At 41.1% G+C, this 19316-nt stretch overlaps 1 protein-coding gene across 15 annotated transcripts in view; it reads right to left on the reverse strand.

Moving 5' to 3' along the window:
* Positions 1 to 16788, reverse strand: part of CDC14B (cell division cycle 14B) — a 46068-nt gene extending 29280 nt beyond the window's left edge. For 3 of the 15 annotated variants that reach the window (XR_008730187.1, XR_008730189.1, XR_008730188.1), the window contains exons 1-4: positions 16455 to 16787; positions 8643 to 8736; positions 7632 to 7707; positions 5941 to 6033 (exon numbers count right to left, since the gene is read on the reverse strand). Coding sequence is in view for 9 of the 15 variants with exons in the window: in XM_055698654.1 (XP_055554629.1) it covers positions 5941 to 6033; positions 7632 to 7707; positions 8643 to 8736; positions 16455 to 16614 (423 nt within the window). In the remaining 6 variants the exon portion in view is untranslated. Of the gene's footprint in view, positions 1 to 5940; positions 6034 to 7631; positions 7708 to 8642; positions 8737 to 10215; positions 10539 to 16454 lie in introns of those variants that run through there. The other 12 variants (XM_055698654.1, XM_055698650.1, XM_055698648.1 and 9 more) reach the window with 6 other exon arrangements.
* Positions 16789 to 19316: the final 2528 nt, after the last annotated feature.

Below are 19316 nucleotides of genomic sequence, written 5' to 3' on the forward strand. Positions count from 1 at the left end.
ACCGCTGGGTAGTCAAACACAGCACTATAAAGTTCACTGAATATAACAGAAGAGCCTGTAGGACTAGGTGACTCAGTCTTTATAAGCATTTCAAATCAACCACAGAATGAGTTCTTTTAGCAAGCCATGTTACTGTCTCATTCATAATGTTTTCAAACCAGCCCTATTTTTTAAACAAAGATTTCATAGATTATCATTACAATCATGCGAGTGGTATTCACAATAGGAAGAAAAGTATTCCTGGTAGAAAAGGAAAGGAGGCTCTGGTTGAAAAAAGCATCTGTATCTTCAGTATATGGGATTGCTGAGTGAAATAGTAATGCTGCATGCAAGACAGAACATGTTTGATAATAATAACCCATGACATAAGTGGTAGCTTTTTCAGGAAAATTAAATAGGATACTTAAATATGCTGTACTGTTAGAAACTGTATCATGTCTGTAAATAGCACTTTAAATTCACATCTGTGATGTGCTTAGTGTAATCAAGTTTGTCCACCTGTTCACCCTTAACCGCCAAATCTACTTAAGGTTGCTACCTAAATCATACATTTTACCAACCATACTGACTTAAAGCAAGAAAATAATGAGATTAATTTTACACTGCTTACAAGCACATTTCATGTGATACAACTATGATCCAGAAATGTTACTCACCCAAAATAGCCTGAACTGCCATAAACTGCAAATAATCACAACCCACTCATTGCGAACAAATGCAAATTACTGTGTGTTACCAGACTCAAACACAAGCTCACACACGTCTAATTTACTATAAAAGTATTAAATATTTTATTTCATTAAAACCTCTATTGCATATACTAGTCAGTTGATACATTAAATTTTCTAGCTATATTCCTTAGAAAAAAATTAAATACAGCAAAATTAAAATAGAAATATATTAGAATAAAAAGCTTCCTGTATGAACTTTTGTGGTGTACTGAAGAAATGCACGTGGCCAACAGTCCCTTCATTAGCAGAAACAGAGTCATTAAGTGGGTAAAACAGGCACAGAGGGAATAGCTGCCGGTCTCTGGCATCTCTTTGTTCATCATAAACAAACACAAGAAACCTCCAATTACCTTTTAAACAGCAGAGGGGAAGCATAGAAAACCCTGTTAGCTGGGAACTGACCAGGCTGGGCACATCAGTACTTCACGACTGCTAAGAAAGCAAGTTAGTACTATTGTGAGGGACCCCCAAAGAGCAACCCTTCTTCTACTGAGACCAGCAGTCTGGTAAGAACATCATGAAGAAAAGCCTAGTACAAACAGCAGGAAAAGCTGCTGTCATAAAGACTAACCGCAATTTTCCAAATGCAATTCAGAGAAGGTAGCTTTTCAGAGGACATGAACACAAGAGAAAGCGAAAAAGACTTGGGACAACTTTTGCTTAAATGAAAGACCATTACTTTGTCCATCTAGTCTCTGCCACTTGCCTGTCAAGCACAAGCACCTCTCATCAAAGCACAGCTGGGGGTAAACACAGTCTACCCACCCTTACCCATTTACCACCACTCTGCCTGGACCACTAAACAAACATGTTTGCCTGCTTTCCCATGGCTTAGCCAAAGATAATTCTGCAAATGCCACAGTAAGAACAGTGCAGTTTGACATCACACAGATGTGCACTAATCGTTTCTGCAACCTCCAGCTTCTACCCAGTATTAGGCCCACAGCTAGGAAGGACACTAACAAATTGAAAAGGCAAAAAAACAGTACTACGGATCAGAACGGATGAAGGAAACGCTGCTTACCCTGAAGAAAGAAGATGACAAAATAGACAAAGTACAGAGATGAGTCCTGGAGAAGGTGACCTGAATTACAGCAGTTCATGGGGCGGTACCCTCGGAGGGTCACCCTCCAAGTACATAATTAGTGCCAGGCCTGAGGAAAAAAACACTAAGTTAATGCAGCCAAGGGGAGAGGGGGGAGCTGGGAACTGGGTGGACAGGGCACAGAGGAGACATTTTCTTTCTTAATACAGAAGGAGCAATGATGGAAGAAGCAGACTTTCCTCACCCACAGCCAAGTCCTGGTGAAAATCAAGAGAAGCCACTGTAGAGATCAACTCAGAAGATCACTGCTGCTTTGGTAGAGTGGTAAGGCCTGAACAGTGCAGATACCTTTTAAAGAAAAATTGCTTTTCTTTGGAAGCTGAAGAACAAAGGTAGTTTCCCCACCGCACCCCCTTCCTTCCCCTCACCCCCTCTGCCCAAACAAAGTGTAAACATTTAACCCCAACACACTGAATTCTGGCTACCCTTTGAGTGGCTGAACGTGCCAAATTTATATATAATCTACACAAAAGAATATTATTCCCATTATGCAGTGTATCATCTGCAAAAATGAAACAAAATACATAATTAAAATAGATGGAAGATGAACACTAAAGGGATTAAGATCTAAATTGTTAAGATTTAGTCTAAAAAATAACACTTTATTCTAAAACTACATATATAACAATGTATTTGAAAACTTTGCTCTTCACTCTTAATGCCACTTTATACTGATGAGCCCTGTAGCTTGAGTTAGGCTGTGCTGTCACATCAAAGTACACCTGGAAGGAAGCAGCAGATGCAGGAGGAGGGAGAAAGAAGTGTGTAGCCTGGAGAGTTCAGAAGCTACCTCCACTGAAGAGTAAAGAAAGACAAGTTACATGAAGGGGAGGAGTAGGTGGGAATATTAAAACACACCAACTGTGAAGAAAAGACTGGGAACAGACTTTGCTTGTAAATCAGAACAATAACACCTGCTCTTATACTTCACCACAGTTCATGAAGTCTTTCATAACTGCTTTAGTAGTCAAAATGAGCATAACCCCACATGACATATAAACACACATATACATTTAAACAAAATATGTTGAATGATAAACATGCTAACACATCCCAACGCCTTTAAGCAGAACTTAAATAATGTTGTGTTTAAGAATACAAATTTAAGGTCAACAAGCCCTTAAAATGACAGGCTCTGAAGCTGCTAGCATAAAACTATTCAACGTTTATGAGGACATGCAAGTTCCAGAGGAGAACTAGTTATATACACTTCATTATAGTTTCATAGTTAATTTGTGATTTACGTTTTAAAAAAAGAGAGAACAAAGCCAGAAAGCACACACACTACTATGCCTGTGCTGTTCCTCAAACCCTGGCAGTCTGTTATTCCTAACAAGTAACTTAAAGCACCTGAATCTACAGAACACCTTGCACCCAAAACTATGCTTAAGTTATCAAAGGCCTTACAACACATGCAAACAAGCACTATTTTCATGACTAACTCTGCAAAGACTACTTTCCCTTTCTACTTCCTTGCCCTTCCCATCTGAACTCCTCCAACCTAATGCACTGCCATGCAGTTCCTGAACCCACTATGAAGCTAAAAAACCAAAATCAAGTAACAAACACATTAAACCCACAGAAAACAAAATACAGTGGCAACCTACCACTTACCCTTAAGGGATTTTAGACATTAAACAATGATACTCAGTTGAAGCAACGAAGAGCATTACCAACAGGACATTTGGTCTGATTAACTAAAATTACAAAAATGCTTCTTACAGTTTTAACTAATAGCTGGATGGATTCTTATTCACCAAAAAGCAAATCACTCTGAACTGGACAAGTAGGTGGATGCTTAAGCCTACATATGTTTTAAATAAAGATGGCCTATACTTCCTTTCCATCAGGAAATATGCTTATAGGCATATATTTATCATGCATTCTGAACAGATCCTATACACTACTGCTTGCCCCATAGAGAACAATCCTTTTCTCCCTAGAGAAATCAGAAAAAGGGGACATGTATGTTTGAACACTTCAGCAGTGATTGCTGTAATTAAGCCTGCCTCTTCATGAAAGATCATGAAAGGGTGCCAGGGAGAAAAAAGTAAGCCTCAGGGGCACAGTCTTTTCCTGTGTGATCTTCCTCCGCTGGAATCCCTCCCACACAAATCTGGGAAGAAACTCTACACTACTTTATAGAAAAAGCAGTACCAAAGCCAAAGTCTGTTGCACTAAACAAAAAAATCAGCACCTAGCTACAACTACTTCACCATCTAGGACTTCCAACTATGCAAGCCAGACATGTTCCGCTTCAAAGAGGGGACTGATGCTCACAGAGTGCTCCACTTTGCCACAGGAAACTGCCGAAATACTCAACCTGTACAATGCAATAACCTAAGCACAAGTCTTTCTACTCTGAAAACGACTGGTGGTTTTGACTAGCCTCTTTCTGCCATATGTCAGCTGTCTGCAACCCCTCCCACATGCACTGGCTAGTCAGTCATGATCTCGTGCCATACTCAGCTGGATCTGTGTTAGCATCCTCTCTGTACTGTGTAATGCCCACTTCTTCATTGCAGTCCTCTGAAGTAAAAACTGCCTACTCCTCTGTCCAACAGCCTCCATTTTTAATTACCATGCTTTGGACTGTCATAATCCATACATATTAATATTAGAGCTTTATTCAAGTCTATCAAAGCATTCCGCTTTAACTGCATGTTGTTACTGCAACATGGCAGAGCTACTGGATGATCAGAACTAACATTTGTGTTAGGTTTTTTGTATACTTTTACATCATCAACAAGAGTACTTTTGTATTAGATTGTTTTGCCATTAGTTAATTTTCCATACCATGGATTCTGCTTAAAATGTCAGCTGCTGTGCTACACAATACTACTACATATATTCAGAACAGAAGTTTACTGAAAAACAAAAGACACTTCTTCCCAAATAATGGCTGATAACTGAAGTCAGTCCCCTCTCACTCTCCGGGCCTCCATTAAGATCAAGTCACTAGGAAGGAGTTTTCCTAAAAGCTGCAGCTCCTTTGTCAACATAATGCCTTAACTGCAACGAAGTTTAGTAAGTCATGTTGCTGGTTTTTGTGTTGTTTAAGAATGCAAATATCTACAGCAACATTCTAAGTGCCTCTGTTTCAAAAACCAAGAGTGACACATTTTCAAATCTAGATCTTGATTTGTAATAAGTACTGTAGAAAATAAACAGAAAAACTCTGGTGAGCAGGAAATGGACCTCTTGCATGATGCAGAGGGGCAACAAGGAGAATACCAGCATCACAGCTAGTACTGTATAGCCTTGCAGCTAATAAAGGGGAATGACCTAAGGCTACATAAACTTTGACCCCTCAAATCTCCAACATCAAAAACCGCATAGATTCTCACTTCATTTTATTACTCAGCAAACGAGAGAGATGGTTACAATCAAGGTGTGTTACAAGTCAAAGCAGAACATGAATATGGTACATCACATCTCTCATGCTGAAGCATTCCGGTTTATTCCTTGACTACACTTCTGTGTACCAAAGACATGCAGCTGTGATGTAAAGCCAGTTGTTTTCCCTTCTGCAAGCAGGGCCACGGCTCAGTGCATTTCCAGCCACCTTCTGTATTCCCAGGCTTTATACTAGTCCTAAACCTACCACATGATGAGTCCTTCTCCTAGATTAACTGAAGAGATCACCTTACATTAAAAAAGCTGCAGCTGGGGAAGAAAAGGTCTACTTAAACAGGCATGCAATGGGAAATGCTATACTGTACTTTGTGCATGGTAATATTTCTCTGTTTTAAAAAAGCAAAAAGAAAGCATGTGTGGGTGAGGGAAAGAAAAACCATCAAGAAACAGTATTTTTTTCTAAATGAAAATATTCATAAAGATTTTCTTTTCAGTAGTGCTCTTATTTCTTAGGAGCATAGATTGCAGTAGAGAAGAAAAAACCAAAACTGTAGAACTCTCACTCATACACCTACTAGACATTAAAAATTGTCTTAGTATGTGGTACCTTACTATATAATACATTAGTAGGAAGATATGTATTCATGAGACAAGAATTGGTTTTATCTTGCTGTTTTAGAAACTACATAAAAAAAAAATTTAACACATTTAGCAAGTTGATGTAATGTAAAAACTTAAAATACTTACTGCGTAGGAGCCTATGAGGAATGCAGCATTTGCTTGTTTCTTCTGATCAAAGCCAGTATAATGAATTATTTTCTTCCTTATCAATGAATATGACTGTATCAAGAAATGAATGAGATTATGATTTTGCATTTTAGACTTTTCATACCTTCTTTTATAAAATTAGAGGAATGCAAGGGTCTGTTTACCTACTTTCAGTCATCTGTATTCAGAAGACCAAGCATATTGTAGACTGGTCACTCAAAAGCTTTGGAATACTCTACTGCATCCCTACTGCCTAGATTGTTCCAGTATTTTTCCCAGTATCCAGCCTAAATAATTTTTTATACAAGTTACAGTGATCTTTCTTTTTCTCCTTAAATTAGTGTAATATTTCTGACTTCAAGCCCTATCTAACAGATAGGTGTTTATGAGAAGTAAACACAAAGTAGCATTCTCAAAAGCATCACAGGCATGTTAAAGTCACAATAGTTTTGAAAACCGACTTCAGACTTTTTATTCTTAAAGAAAACCTGACTTTAGATAAACTATCCGCTAACTGGCTACTGAACCGAATTTTGATGCTCTTGAAACTGATTAAATTTGATTAACTGCTAAGATTGCTATTTAAATAGTGACATTTTATGCTATGTTGCTTGTTCAGATACTATTCAAAGCACTCAAGACAAATAAACCCCAGATCACTAGCAGCGGTATCCAGATCCCAGTAATCCTAATATGCCTCTCCAATATCAAACCCAAGATATTCAAAGGAATTATAATAGAGACCTGTGTTGCTTCAAAGCATCCTGTAAACAAGAATTACGAGAATCTTGTCTCCATCAAGCCCATTTGTAGCGCCACAGGGGCAAAGCAAGTCTGAATTATACAAACTCATACCAGTGACAGACATCAAGGAATGGAAAAACAAGAAAAACCCAAACCTCTGTTAAAATATAATGTTCTGCATACTTCCCAATTTTCACAGTTCAGTGGCAGTTTCAAGAAAAAAAAAAGCAGTTTTGAAGAGGCAAACCGTGATTCACATCAATGCTAATAAGCTTTTTTATCTGCCTAACAGGTTTTATACTCCAACATCTGTTAGAGGTCAACTAACTCAATGTCATTCATGTTAATTAATATAGGAACCCTCTGTTTTGAAGACACAATGTTCTATCAAAAGCCCTATCCTGAAAATTACTGAGCAGTCCTCAGAGGAGATAATATGCAGTGAAAGCACAGCAGTCTCCTTCAGGACAATGCCATAAATGTTACCTAAGATCAAATGTTGCTTCTTACCAAAGAGATGTCAGGACCAAAAGAGAAGCCCAAGTCAAACAAAAAACACCTCAAATAAAAATGTGTTGCATAGCCATCAAACTTACTCAATACTGGCAGATTGCCAAGATGACTGAATTCCAAGAGGGTGGCTTTTAATTTAAAGCAGTCTGTACCCATTTAGCAACATTTTAGGAGCTTAACATTACTTACTGCCACAGTGGAGTGGCATCTTCTGGATCTTAAAAGTAAGTGGTTTTCCCTCCTGATCGTCCTCCTCCCTAAATTTACCTTGATAAAATTTAGCATTTATATCCGAAACTTAGCTGGATTAGGAACTCAGGAACCACCTGAACAAAAAAAACCCAAAACCTTTTGGCCCATTTGTTTCTGTTATTTAAAAAGTCAAGAATATTGAACAAAAAACCAAGTGTTACCTTTAATTTCTTATTTAGCTTGCAGCAGTATCTGTAGACCATTGCCAGATTGAGTGGTCCAAAGTCTGCATAGAAGCTGGCAGGAGAAAGGGGAAAAATTGCACATGACCTCTGTAAATGCCTTTTTTTTTTAAATCAGGTGCACAAAGCAAGAAATAATAACATATATGATGTATGTGCATCATACTAAAACAAGAATGCCTTCTTACATACATACTATTTTGTTGGAGGTAACAGTTTTGTCATCTTTAAATGGGGGCTAAAACTATTTTTTCTTGTTTTCCACACACCACCACTTATAACCAAACTAGAATACTCCAGGTTTGAAGAATTCTCTCTACTGTATCACTCTGTAACCAGTTCAGAAACTCTTATTTTAAGAGCAACCCAAAAGCTTTACTGTAAAAGAAGGCAATTAATAGGGCTAGAGAAAAGTGAAACTGAGAAAAAAGATTGATTAGTACTTTCAAAAACAGTAACCATGCTCTTGGTCAAGAATATTTAAAGAATTGGCAGCATTCCAAGATCACATACAAAGGCATACAGTGTTCACCACAGGGGAAATATTACATCCATTGTCAGCTCATAAAGACTTGAATTGATTTTGCTAGTTTTTTCTTCTTATTCTAGAAGGTTTAGCCTTTCCACTTAATACTTGAGCAACCAAAGTCATCCTCTTCAGCTCGGCAGTCCAGTGCACACTTCTGAATACATATTGTTGCATCATGTTCCTGTATCTTCTAACAAGAATGGGTACAATAAAAGCTTTTTCTTTGAAAAGAGTTTTAAGAAATCCTGATTGGAAGCCAAGAAACCATTCTAAGACATATAAATCATCACGGCAGATAAGCCTGAGAGGACCAAACTCATGTAATTAGTGCTGTAATGGGAATGGTATGTTTCCCTCAGCTACATTTAAAAACAGAATGTCAATTAGACTGGTTCCTCATTGCTGTTGCTCTGTCTAATTTATTTCTGTAAAAAAACGAAAAAAATAAAGACTGTACTTACTTTTCATACACAAGTTCATCATCTATGCAGAAATAATGGGTATTTGCAGCTCCACTCTTTGGTGTTTGGCAGAGAATTGCAAAATAAAGGCGATCTGAAATGCAAGAAAATTTAAAGCTTTCATAAACATCATACTTTTCTGCTGAAAGTCTAAAGTATTACCTCTCAACAGAACAACTTTAAGTGGTTTAAAATGAACCACATCTTTGAAGTATTACTGAACTAGATATGATTATTTCTCTGGTGTTAAGCAATAAGGCACACAAAGACTGAGGCTTTTGCTCAGCAGCGTTCCCATGATCTGCAGCTATTTAGTGTTTTTTCCCAAGTGTTCCCAGGAAAGCTCCCTGTTTTGACGACTTCGCAATATAGCAGGAGCCTGACTTGCACGCACACACACAGCAGAGACCCACTGCCTTTTGGCAACAGACCCCACTGCTGCACTGTGAACACCAACACACACACACACATCCCCAACTAAGTCACAAATCCCTCAGCATCTCATAGCACCTAGTTAAACTAAACTGCAAAGCGTGCTTGTGTCAAAACGCAAGTACTTCCCACCTTTTCATAAAACAATGATTTTCATGGTAGTGGCATGCAAGTAAAGTCTGCAGGCAACGGACTATAGAGGGATGCAAGGGGGCAAGGAGGCAGTCACCGCCTGGACACATCCCTGTCCGTATCCAATCCCTACCTGGGATGCCCCTTCAAGGCCTCCGTGCACGAAGGCAGGAGGCACCCTGTGCTTGCCCCGGCTTCCTTTGTTAAGCTGAGAGGAATAAAATGCCAGTGGTATGAACACAGATATAAATTATTTTTATGGCCGGGGAGCTGTAGCCCTGGTGAACTTTAAACATTGACTGTGCTGCTGCTGTAAATTGCTGTGCTTGCAGTAATTGGTCAATAAACATTGAGGCCTTGCAGCACCAGAGCAGTATTTTTCTTCCTCTCGCTGAAACAATATAATTATAAAGTACATGGATTAAAATTCAAACCTAAAAGGAAATATTTTATTTTTTGCAAACTAGTTGCCTGAAACAGATACATCACTTAAATATCGAAACAGATCACCTGCATATAAAAGTATTATTTCACAGCATGGTTTGTGATAAACTGTTATCTCCTTTTCCAGAATGCAGGAAAAGAAAATCACTTTATGCTTCAAAACAAAATCCTCTCTGACTAGCACTTAGAAATTACTTGTATCTTGAAAATACATAGTAAAGTATGCCACGAAAGGAGTCCCCCATGTCTGTATTTCAACATTCACATGCTCAGTGCTCACTTAGGTACAGCAATATCTCAGGCAGTAGAGGCAGGCACCACCACCAAAAAGTGTACCTTTGCTAAATGCACATTTCAATAGAACAGCAGCCTGATGTGAATGGTTTGGTTCAACATTTACAGGTCAGGTGCAATCAGTGGGACGTACAGTAACTCTTGAGCAAGTCGGACACCTACTTCCTTAGTCTCTCAGCAGAAGTAAGGCATTAAACTTGCTTCTTTAATTTGTAATAGTCACATCTTGCAGGCACAGCAGCTGTAGTACTAGCTGGGAAGTGCGCATTACCTGCTTAGGAACTTCTGTACCTCCCAGCATTTGCCAAAGCATCTCCTGAAAACAAGGCAAAGGATAAAATTTAAGAGTAATGCTGTGCATTTTAAAGAAGTGACTAAACTGGCCCACAAAGGGAAATATGTGTGGAGAAGCAAGTGCACTGATACCCCAACTTGACACAAAATACACTATAGGGAAGACTGCTTCACAGAAAGGCAGTCCTGGGAAAGTGTTTAGGCCAACACTTTGGGGGTGGATGGTGCCCCAGCTTACCACAAATTCCCTGCATCTGCCCCCACCATTGTGTTGCTCTCTGTGCTGTGTCAAGGTGGATTTGTGTGAATAAGAAACTGTAAAGAGTATCCTAGCACAGCAGAAATAGAAAAAGAAAAAAAAAAAAAAGAAAAGAAAAGCTGCTTTGCTGGTTTACCTTCCTCTGCCCTTAGAATCAGAGCTAAAATGGGGGGGGGGGGGGAGACAGACATGACTGAGGGCAAAGGAGGAAGCTGAAAGAAGGACTGAGAGGACAGGGTATCTTGGGATTATGTTTAAACTGGCATTTTACACCGGCATTGCTAGATTAAACATGCCACACTACAACCTCAAGCTATAATTTCACACCACTTCTGAACTGATTTAATGGCTAGCTGCCACCAGGTTCCTTACAAGAAAAAGTTATCTTCTGAGTTAGCTCACTAAACCAGCCCACTGGGGGTTAACAGGAGGAATACACAGCCAGAATTTTTCATCTGTCCTTTAGATCCAGTCTGATTATTGACTTAGACTGAGCTCTCCCTTGTACACAAACAACATCCACATCTAAGTCTGGGCAGAAGTCGACTGTCTTAGCAGTCGAGCTGACATGCTACCTCCTTGCACACCAGATTCTTCCCGTAACTTTCAATCATTTTTGAAAATACACAAGCACTACACAAAGAGTAATCTAAAATCCTTGAATACAAAAGGGGATAAAAATGAGAATAAATATGTTTGCACAGGTCAAAGGCCTAAAATAATATAGCATTTTGCTCCTAAACAGGATTTGGAGTAACAGAACCACTCACTTCCTCAGTGCTCCTACTTCTACTAAAAACCTTCTGCAGCTTTTGCAAAAATGTCCAACAAAAATCAGAATTGCTATTTTGAGTGAACAGTGTGTATGTGGCCTTTTTAATTGCTGTTGGCATTCAATTCTGCACTGGTATTCCAGATCACGTTAATTTTTGCTATTCTTAACACACCTGAAAGAAACTCGAGTTCAATGAACTTACAGAACTACCTCACAATAAGAGCAGTGTGTGTCAAATGCCTGTCTCCTCAGAAGCTGTCCATTCCTGTGCACCACTAACAATTGCTTCCTATTATGTAAACAGTGGGCTCCACCTTTGTAACATTTCCTATAGGGAGATTTTAGAAAAGAGCTACACAGAGGAGTCCTTTCCCACAAGTGTATTTACCTTTTAACTGGCCTACCGGTCCAGTATCAGATAAATGCTGTGTTACTCACCATGTCTGGTTTTACCTGACTTTTTTGCAAACACATTCCCAGTTCTGTTTAGCCAAGGATTAGTGTTGATTTTTTAACAGTAGTAACAGATGCTGAGAAAGGAGAAATCCTTCATTAAGGATCTGATTGCAGGATGAGGGCTTACACATAAAATATACCAGAGTACTGATGGGTTGATTTCACTAGGACTCTACAAAGGTTTGGACTGCTAGGAGCAAGGCTTCTGTTTTGTTATTTTTATGCTTCCTTTGCTAGTTTTAGCTTTTTAGTATTTCATTTACATATAGTGTGCTTGAGCTGTTCCAGATTCCTGCAAATTTCTGATGAACGGTCATCCTAAAAGTATCAGAACAGAGCAGACGTTTCTAATCATCTCTCAGAAGAATGAGACAGTATGGCTCACTGCCTTAAAGGCTGCATCTGCACTGCACTTAGGAGATATGATTGCAGTATGTCAGATATACTTGAATTACACTTAATTTTGTTAGCCTCACATAACAAAACAGTTAAAATACAGAAATACGGATGTCAATGCACGCAATTCATTTGAGTAAGCATCCCATGTACAGCAAAATGAGCCTGCATACCCCTAACAGAAGACTATGTTACCACAGCTTTGCTACCACTGGTACATGAACTAGTGAGATTAAAGCTAGCAACAAGCATGTCTACACAAGCTGTAATAATCATGCATCTGATTGCAGTGTGCATATAGAAGGAAAAGCATTTTGCTTGTTCTTCAGATTTACAGTGTTCTATGGAAATAGTCATATAGAAAACTGAGAGCCACCACTTCAAAATCATGTTAATGTGAACACAGAGATAACAAATTAATCTTCCCTTTACTGCTGCACAGGCCTTGGAAAAAGAAATTTCAGTAATTCAAGAGAACAGTAAATACCAAACAGGCACTTTCTGCATGACAAGTCTGCATATGATCAGAAAAGGCTATTTCATAAAAAAAGACATTTGACAGTTCTTTTGTTAAACAAATGCCTTAGATGAGAAATTCAGAAAAGACTGACAGTACAACAAAACCCAATGTTAGTCTGTTTTGAATTACCAAGATTGTTAACTAGAGTTATTTACTATTGTAAGCGGAGTGTACTTCTAAATTCAGAGTTGGTATGTAGTATTTTCTTGTGTTTGATCTAAAAACCCCCAAAATACCAGGAAGACACATGTAAAAGCATAAAAGACAAATTCTGTTACAAGGTCAAGATGAAATACACAATGTATATTTTTTTTAGTCATACTATCCTTGAAAAGATTGATTCACTCATCACTGCTTCAAATGTAAGTGATGATAAGAGTTGGCAATTAGAACAGCCTGGCATCTGAAACAGAAAATGAAAGCATACTAAAAAGTTAAAGGAACATTTTACTTCACAAAAAACATGAAAAAACAGGGCCATATCACAACCGATCAACAACACTGGGTTACTTTACTCAAGTAAGAGTCCTTACACTTTGCTGCCCTTGTCTCATACACAAGTCTACTTTACATATATTCACGCACTTTCAGTGCTGGATTAGATATTAAAGCCTTAAATTCGTATTTAAAATCTCTGCTTTGAGAAAGACTCACAAGTAAGTGAGGTTATATTGATAAAAGAATAAATACAACTTCTGTACTGAGATAGTTGTATAACAAAAACTAATTCAAAGTGCTGGTAAGTCAAAATGTTGGAAAGCTTAATGATACTCAGTCTTTAGCATTCCAAAAATATACAGTTTTCTAAATAATATGCAAAGTTTATAATGACAAACAAGCAATAATGGAAAAACAAAAGCCAGTGCAATGGTTTAGGGAAAAAAACCAACACAAAACCAAAAAAAACCCAAAAACCAACTCACCAATTAATGAGCATCCTGAATCGAATGCTATTTCATAAAACCACCAAGTGACAGCATAAGTAAAAAATTCTCAATAAAGGAAAAAAGACATATACAGTACAGCTTAGCTCATCCTTTAAGATGCTAGTTCCTCACTGTAAACAAACTAAATACACATGTAGCAGGAGGAGAAACAAATGTCAAGAAATGCCCCACAGTGTTACATCACTTAAATTTTAAGTCCACGTATAGTACAATACAGAATTAACTACTGAAAAGCGAGACAGAAACACACACCTTCTGGCTGAGGTTTATGTAAAATAATTCCACATCTTCTTTAAAAAGTTATTTACAAAATCAGAGCAATGACAAAGAAAAGCAGCCAGGAAAAGGGAATAAACAGCTTTCAAGCACCTCACAAAGAATTGTTACGTTTTCTGTAATCGTATAAATCACTTCTTTCAGAGATCAGAAGATAGGTGAATATGCTTCTAATAACAGAAGAAAACTGCATTCAGTTCCAGCAAATCGAAGTCATACCAGCAAGCCTCACGCATTAGTTGACAATGAGAAAATGGTAAGGTTTACCATGCAGCTTAACAGACCAAAACAAACAAATTTTTACAAGAACAGCCTTCCTGAACCAGTCTTAATAGTAAACAAAAATATTTAATGATTAAAAATTATTCTGACATACGGCTAATGCATACAATCCATTAGGAAATAAAGAAATGCATAATTACCCTAAGTATTTTGAGCATAAAAACCATGCAAATAATGGATTAGAAATTCTGCTGTTTATGAAAGTAACATCATGCAAGAAAAGATCCATAAATCTTCACAGCTATTCGGGTTTGTTATCTCCCTCTGTCTTTTAGCAAAGATGAAAATGAAGGTAGCCTGTTCTTAATGAGTTTGGCACTGTTTCTGTAAGCAGATAAGCTAATGCAGATGTCTCAGCCTTTACAGAGACTAAAATATGTATGTCCATTTGCAAGAATAAGGCCCTAGGCTTTAATTCATCTCCAGTCCAGAACTATAAATTCATTTCTCAGAACTTTAAGAAGGCAGAACTGACAGTTCAAAACTTGAAATAACTTTTAAAACAGCTGAAGAAAAAGATAAGCATCTGAGCTCATTCTTTTAAGGTTTCTGTTTTCAAAATTATGTATGACATACCTGTGTAACAAAAATTTGACTATAACTGTTCTGTTATTAGAAGTCTGTAAACAGTGGTCACTGTGCACATTAAAAAGATCAAGAAAAAAGAAATATTAACAATAATAATTACTGCATTTTAATCAAGTTTGTTATACTGTGTACTGCTGCACATGGTGAAATGCCACTGAAAAAACACAAGTCAAAGCCTAGGTGCTCTACGATATTACTTAAAGGGGTGAACATTTCTTTGGAGGAGAAGATGCAGTAATTTAAGGGCCCTGTTGATGTCAGATGTGCATTATCAGATCCAAGCAACTGCTATGTGAGAACAGTTAGATGGACCAGTTTGCTGGAGACCTGAGCTGGACAGGTCAGCTCTAGGTAGTGCAATTATTTTGATATCAAAAAGTTATCACCTGCCAAATGAGGGGTTTCTACATCTAACCGTAAAACAGTACCATCATCACTTCCTATATAAATGGCTGCAGTTATAGAAAAATACACATAAGGAGTTACTGTTGCATTAGAATTCTGCATGTAAGTACACTATTATGTTTCTCTGTGTAGATTAGGCCTAAAATACTGTATTTTAGGCTGCAGTATTTAGGATTTTATTCCCTGACAGTATTAGAGCTTTTTAAAAAAGAGGAATCTGGTATGCTTTGGGAATTTACATTCTTCCGACATCTGTATACCAAATTTCCAAAACAAAATCTTACAGTTTCCTAACCATAACATCATGTAGGAGACACACCAGATAATTTAAGGAACCCTGTTTCTTGGCACAGGTAAGACTGGTGCCTTTTGTCCACATCTGCCCTTTGCATTTTTGCTTGCTCCATCTATGGACTATTTCCCACATCCTCCACAGAGAATTAGTTAAGTGAGGTTTATTTCTTGTTTTTAGGAGATGTTGTAAATAATAGCACTCTCAAACTCTAACACAGGACATTTTTTTTTTCTTTTAGGCAAACTAAACTCAAGCCTGTCTTTTAGCTGGGGAACTCAAACCTAAATCCAGAATTATTCTGGCCGTGATCCAATCTGCTTCTCCACCAAGGCCAAAACAAAGCACAGCCCCAAGCCTGGGCCATGGGAAGGACGGGGGACACGGAGCAAACCAGCCTGCAGAAGCCCTGGGCACTCGAGTGTCAAGAGGAGGTGCAAAGCTTGTCCGCTATTTTACCCGTCAGTCAGCAAGCACAACGTTCGGAGAAATGTTATATTCGGACCCAATACCGAGATAAATACGCTACTCCACCTCCCCCCCCGCCCATGTTTTACTGGTTCAAATGTGTTTTCCCTTTACTCTTTTACAAGCTGAAAGAGACAGCACAAGGCAACTGCTCGGCACAGCCAGGGTTAATAAAAACCCACGGTATTTATTCTTCTGGAAGCACGGCCGGACTCGAGATGCATTTTTCAAGCACACTTCGCTGCGCGGAACGCCGGAGAGACGCCAAGAACCGACCCACTGCCCAGATGGCAGCGGCGGCCGCCGCCGCCGCCCAAGCGCCGCGGGTCCCGGCGGGGCTGCGGCGCCCCGGCGCTGAGGGAAAGTTTCCCTCCCCGCGGCCGCACCTCCCGCCCGGGGGCCGGCGCGAGGGCGGGACGGGGACGGGGACGGGGACGGAACGCGACGCCAAGGGACGGGACGGGACGGGACACCCCGCGCGCCAGCGGCCCCCACCTCGTCCCCCCGGCAACCCCCCCGCCCGCCCCCACCCCCCCGGCACGCCCCCCTCACCGGCGATCCTCAGGCAGGTCTCCGACCCGGCGGGGGGCGGCTGCCGCCGCTCCGCCTCGCCCCCCGCCGTCCGCGACGCCGCGCCCCGAGTTCTCTTCAGAGCCGGCGGCGCCGGGGCAGCGGCGCGGCGCCGGGCCTCGGCCCAGCTCTTCCGCTTCATGGCGGAGGCGGCCGCGCCGCTACGGTGGGTGCGAAGCAGACCGCCTCATCCCCGCCGCGCCGCTCCCCGCGGGGCCCGGGCCGCCGGAGGGGAGGGAGCCCGCGACGGCGGCGGCGGCGGCGGCTGACGCGTCTCCCCGGACACCGCCCCCTCCCACCGCCCCATGCACCTACGGTCCCCCACGCCCCGCGCCGGCGGCGGCTCCGGCACCCCCCGCCCCCCCGCGCCGCCTCCGATTGGGTCAGCGCCGTGTGGCGTCACCACACGGCGGAGCGGTGGGGACGGTGATGTCATAGTGGCCGCTGTAACAGGTGGACGGGGGCCGCGCGCGGCCCGCGGCACCTGGCCCCTGCCCGCCGCCGGGGGCTGCCGGGGGGGCGCCGGGCCCCAGGCGGGGGGGGCGGCGCCGGCACGCGGCGTCTAGGGGGGCGGCGCCCCGGCGGCCGGGCGCGCCGGCAGCGTTGCCGGGAAGCCGCAGCCTTCGGACATGAGCGGTTTCGGTTACTGAGTGTCTTGAGGCGTCGCAGTCTTCCAGGTGCCTCTCGCGACACGTACCGGAAGAGGGTCCCACGGGGAGGTGGCACTGCGCGAGGCCAGCTGGAACGTGTCCAGCGCGCTGAGCCGCCCTTGCTCGGAACTTAACATGGATTCGTCTGGAAAGTTACGATCACTGGGCGTGAGCCTGCCACTCGGACTCGGTGATACTGCAAAACACACCGTTATTATAAGCAGACACTGAAAAAAACAAGCTAGTAATTAACTTCCCGAAACCCCTCATCTCTTAACTGGCTGTGACAAAAGCCCTCTCGTAAGTGTTCACCCGTCTGCTCACATGAGGTCACTGCTTATCTCCCACTGGTTTCTGTCTTCCACTGTGTAACTTTTTTAAAAACAGTTTTTCTAAATAACACCAGAGACCTAACTGCTGACTCTTGGGAAACGGTTTCTGCCATGGATGAGTGTGGCCATCATTCCAATCCATGACGCACGTGGGAATGGTGGTGTGCTCGCAGGGCGCCAGAGGGCTCGGTGGGGCTGTGGCCGGGTGCGGAACGCAGGGCTGGTGCCCTGTTCGGATTGCTGCTCCACCGCACTCTCCTCTGTCGTCTTCCCTCATTTTGTTTGCCCTCACTTGGAGAATCTTTCTGAACATGGGGTTTTGCTGGGAATAACACAGAGGCCGTGCTGTGGCTCCTGTCAGTATTGAAATGGTAGAGAGTAGATGACTTCGACCTACAGAGCCATCAAACTACAACTTAATTAGTTCCAATCCCCGTTAAGAGTTTGCAGTTCTTCTAGCTATAGTTAGTTTCATGTAATGTAGAACTGGCAATAGAACTATTCCCATTCTATATTATTTGAATTCTTCTGAAAGCCACACATGCAGAAAAACAGCTAGCCAAACAATTCCTTTAAACTCAAAAGAACCAAGAACATGAAAATGAAATGATTGCAAAATAGATGAGGAACTAGAGTGGGTGTCCGTGGCAGTAACGATCAGATGAATGAAGCTGAGTGGAAGCACTGCTAATAAACATTTATCATTCTTTCTCTTTGAAATTAAGTTTTCTGCTTTTCTTGTCTTTGTTTTACAAACATAAGACCAGTTTTCTACCTTGCTTTCTGCTGTGGGGGCAGCTGCGTTCCAGAGTTTCCAGCATACTCAGAAATCATCGGTGAGCTGGGGAGCCCTGGAGGGAGGGGGACAGCTCCTTCTTTATGAATGTAGGGGTAGGGGTTGATGGGAAAGGGACTTTACCCCGCTGTAACCCTCAGCTGCCATTGCCAGTCCCTTATGCCAAGTTCTGAGGAAGCCTTTGGCCAGCCCTGAAATTACACGGGTTCAGAGTCTGCACGTGACTACCTTTAGTCCTGTGCCGAGTGCTGTGGAGTCAAAGCAGGGAACTGAACAGTGGTTTTACGTTAATAATATCCTTCTTCTAAATACACTGTTATCAAAATGGGTATGTAATTAATAAGGTGCTAAGGCATAGTACCTCTAATGGAATTACACTGCTTAGTATCATTACGTTTCTTAAGCAACCCTTTTATTTTTCGTTATGGAACACTGCATTTAATTTCACATGCTCTAAATAGTGTAGAGCTCTCTGCAGCTTGCTCTGGGCCTGCCTGGTGACCTCAATGGATGCAGGGACAAAAGTCTTCACAGAATACTGTTTTACAATTGCATTAGTGTTAAAGCTTAGAAGGGGAGAGAATTTGCAGGTGACATCTGTATTAACTGTAGCATTTTACAGTGAAGGCCAAAGATCAGATACTGCAGAGAAGGATATGCTCCTCTGCAGGTCTCAGACAATCTTATTTTAAAATTGCTTAAAAGTAGTGACTCATGGATGAAGGAGGGCACATCTACTTTAATGAAAGCAATAGATTCTGAACATAAACATTTCTAGAAAAATGGGTAATATATCTAACAGAACTGCAAACCAAACTGTTGTCTTTAGCTCAGTTGTCTCAGACAGAAATAACCAAGGACATTTTTTCAGAGACCTCTTGCTCTGAGAGAAAGTACATACATACAAGGGAGAATATTCTGCTGCAAGTCTTCGTAGGAAAACAAGTAATTGACTACAGTCTACTCCAAAACTGACAGTCTGATCAGAAATATGTTTAGACATCTCTCCCTCATCTTACAGACCCACCTTTTTGTATGACACAGAAAAACTGCAGACAACGGATGA

The sequence above is a fragment of the Falco cherrug genome, chromosome Z, assembly GCF_023634085.1.
Source record: "Falco cherrug isolate bFalChe1 chromosome Z, bFalChe1.pri, whole genome shotgun sequence".
NCBI classification, from domain to species: domain Eukaryota; kingdom Metazoa; phylum Chordata; class Aves; order Falconiformes; family Falconidae; genus Falco; species Falco cherrug.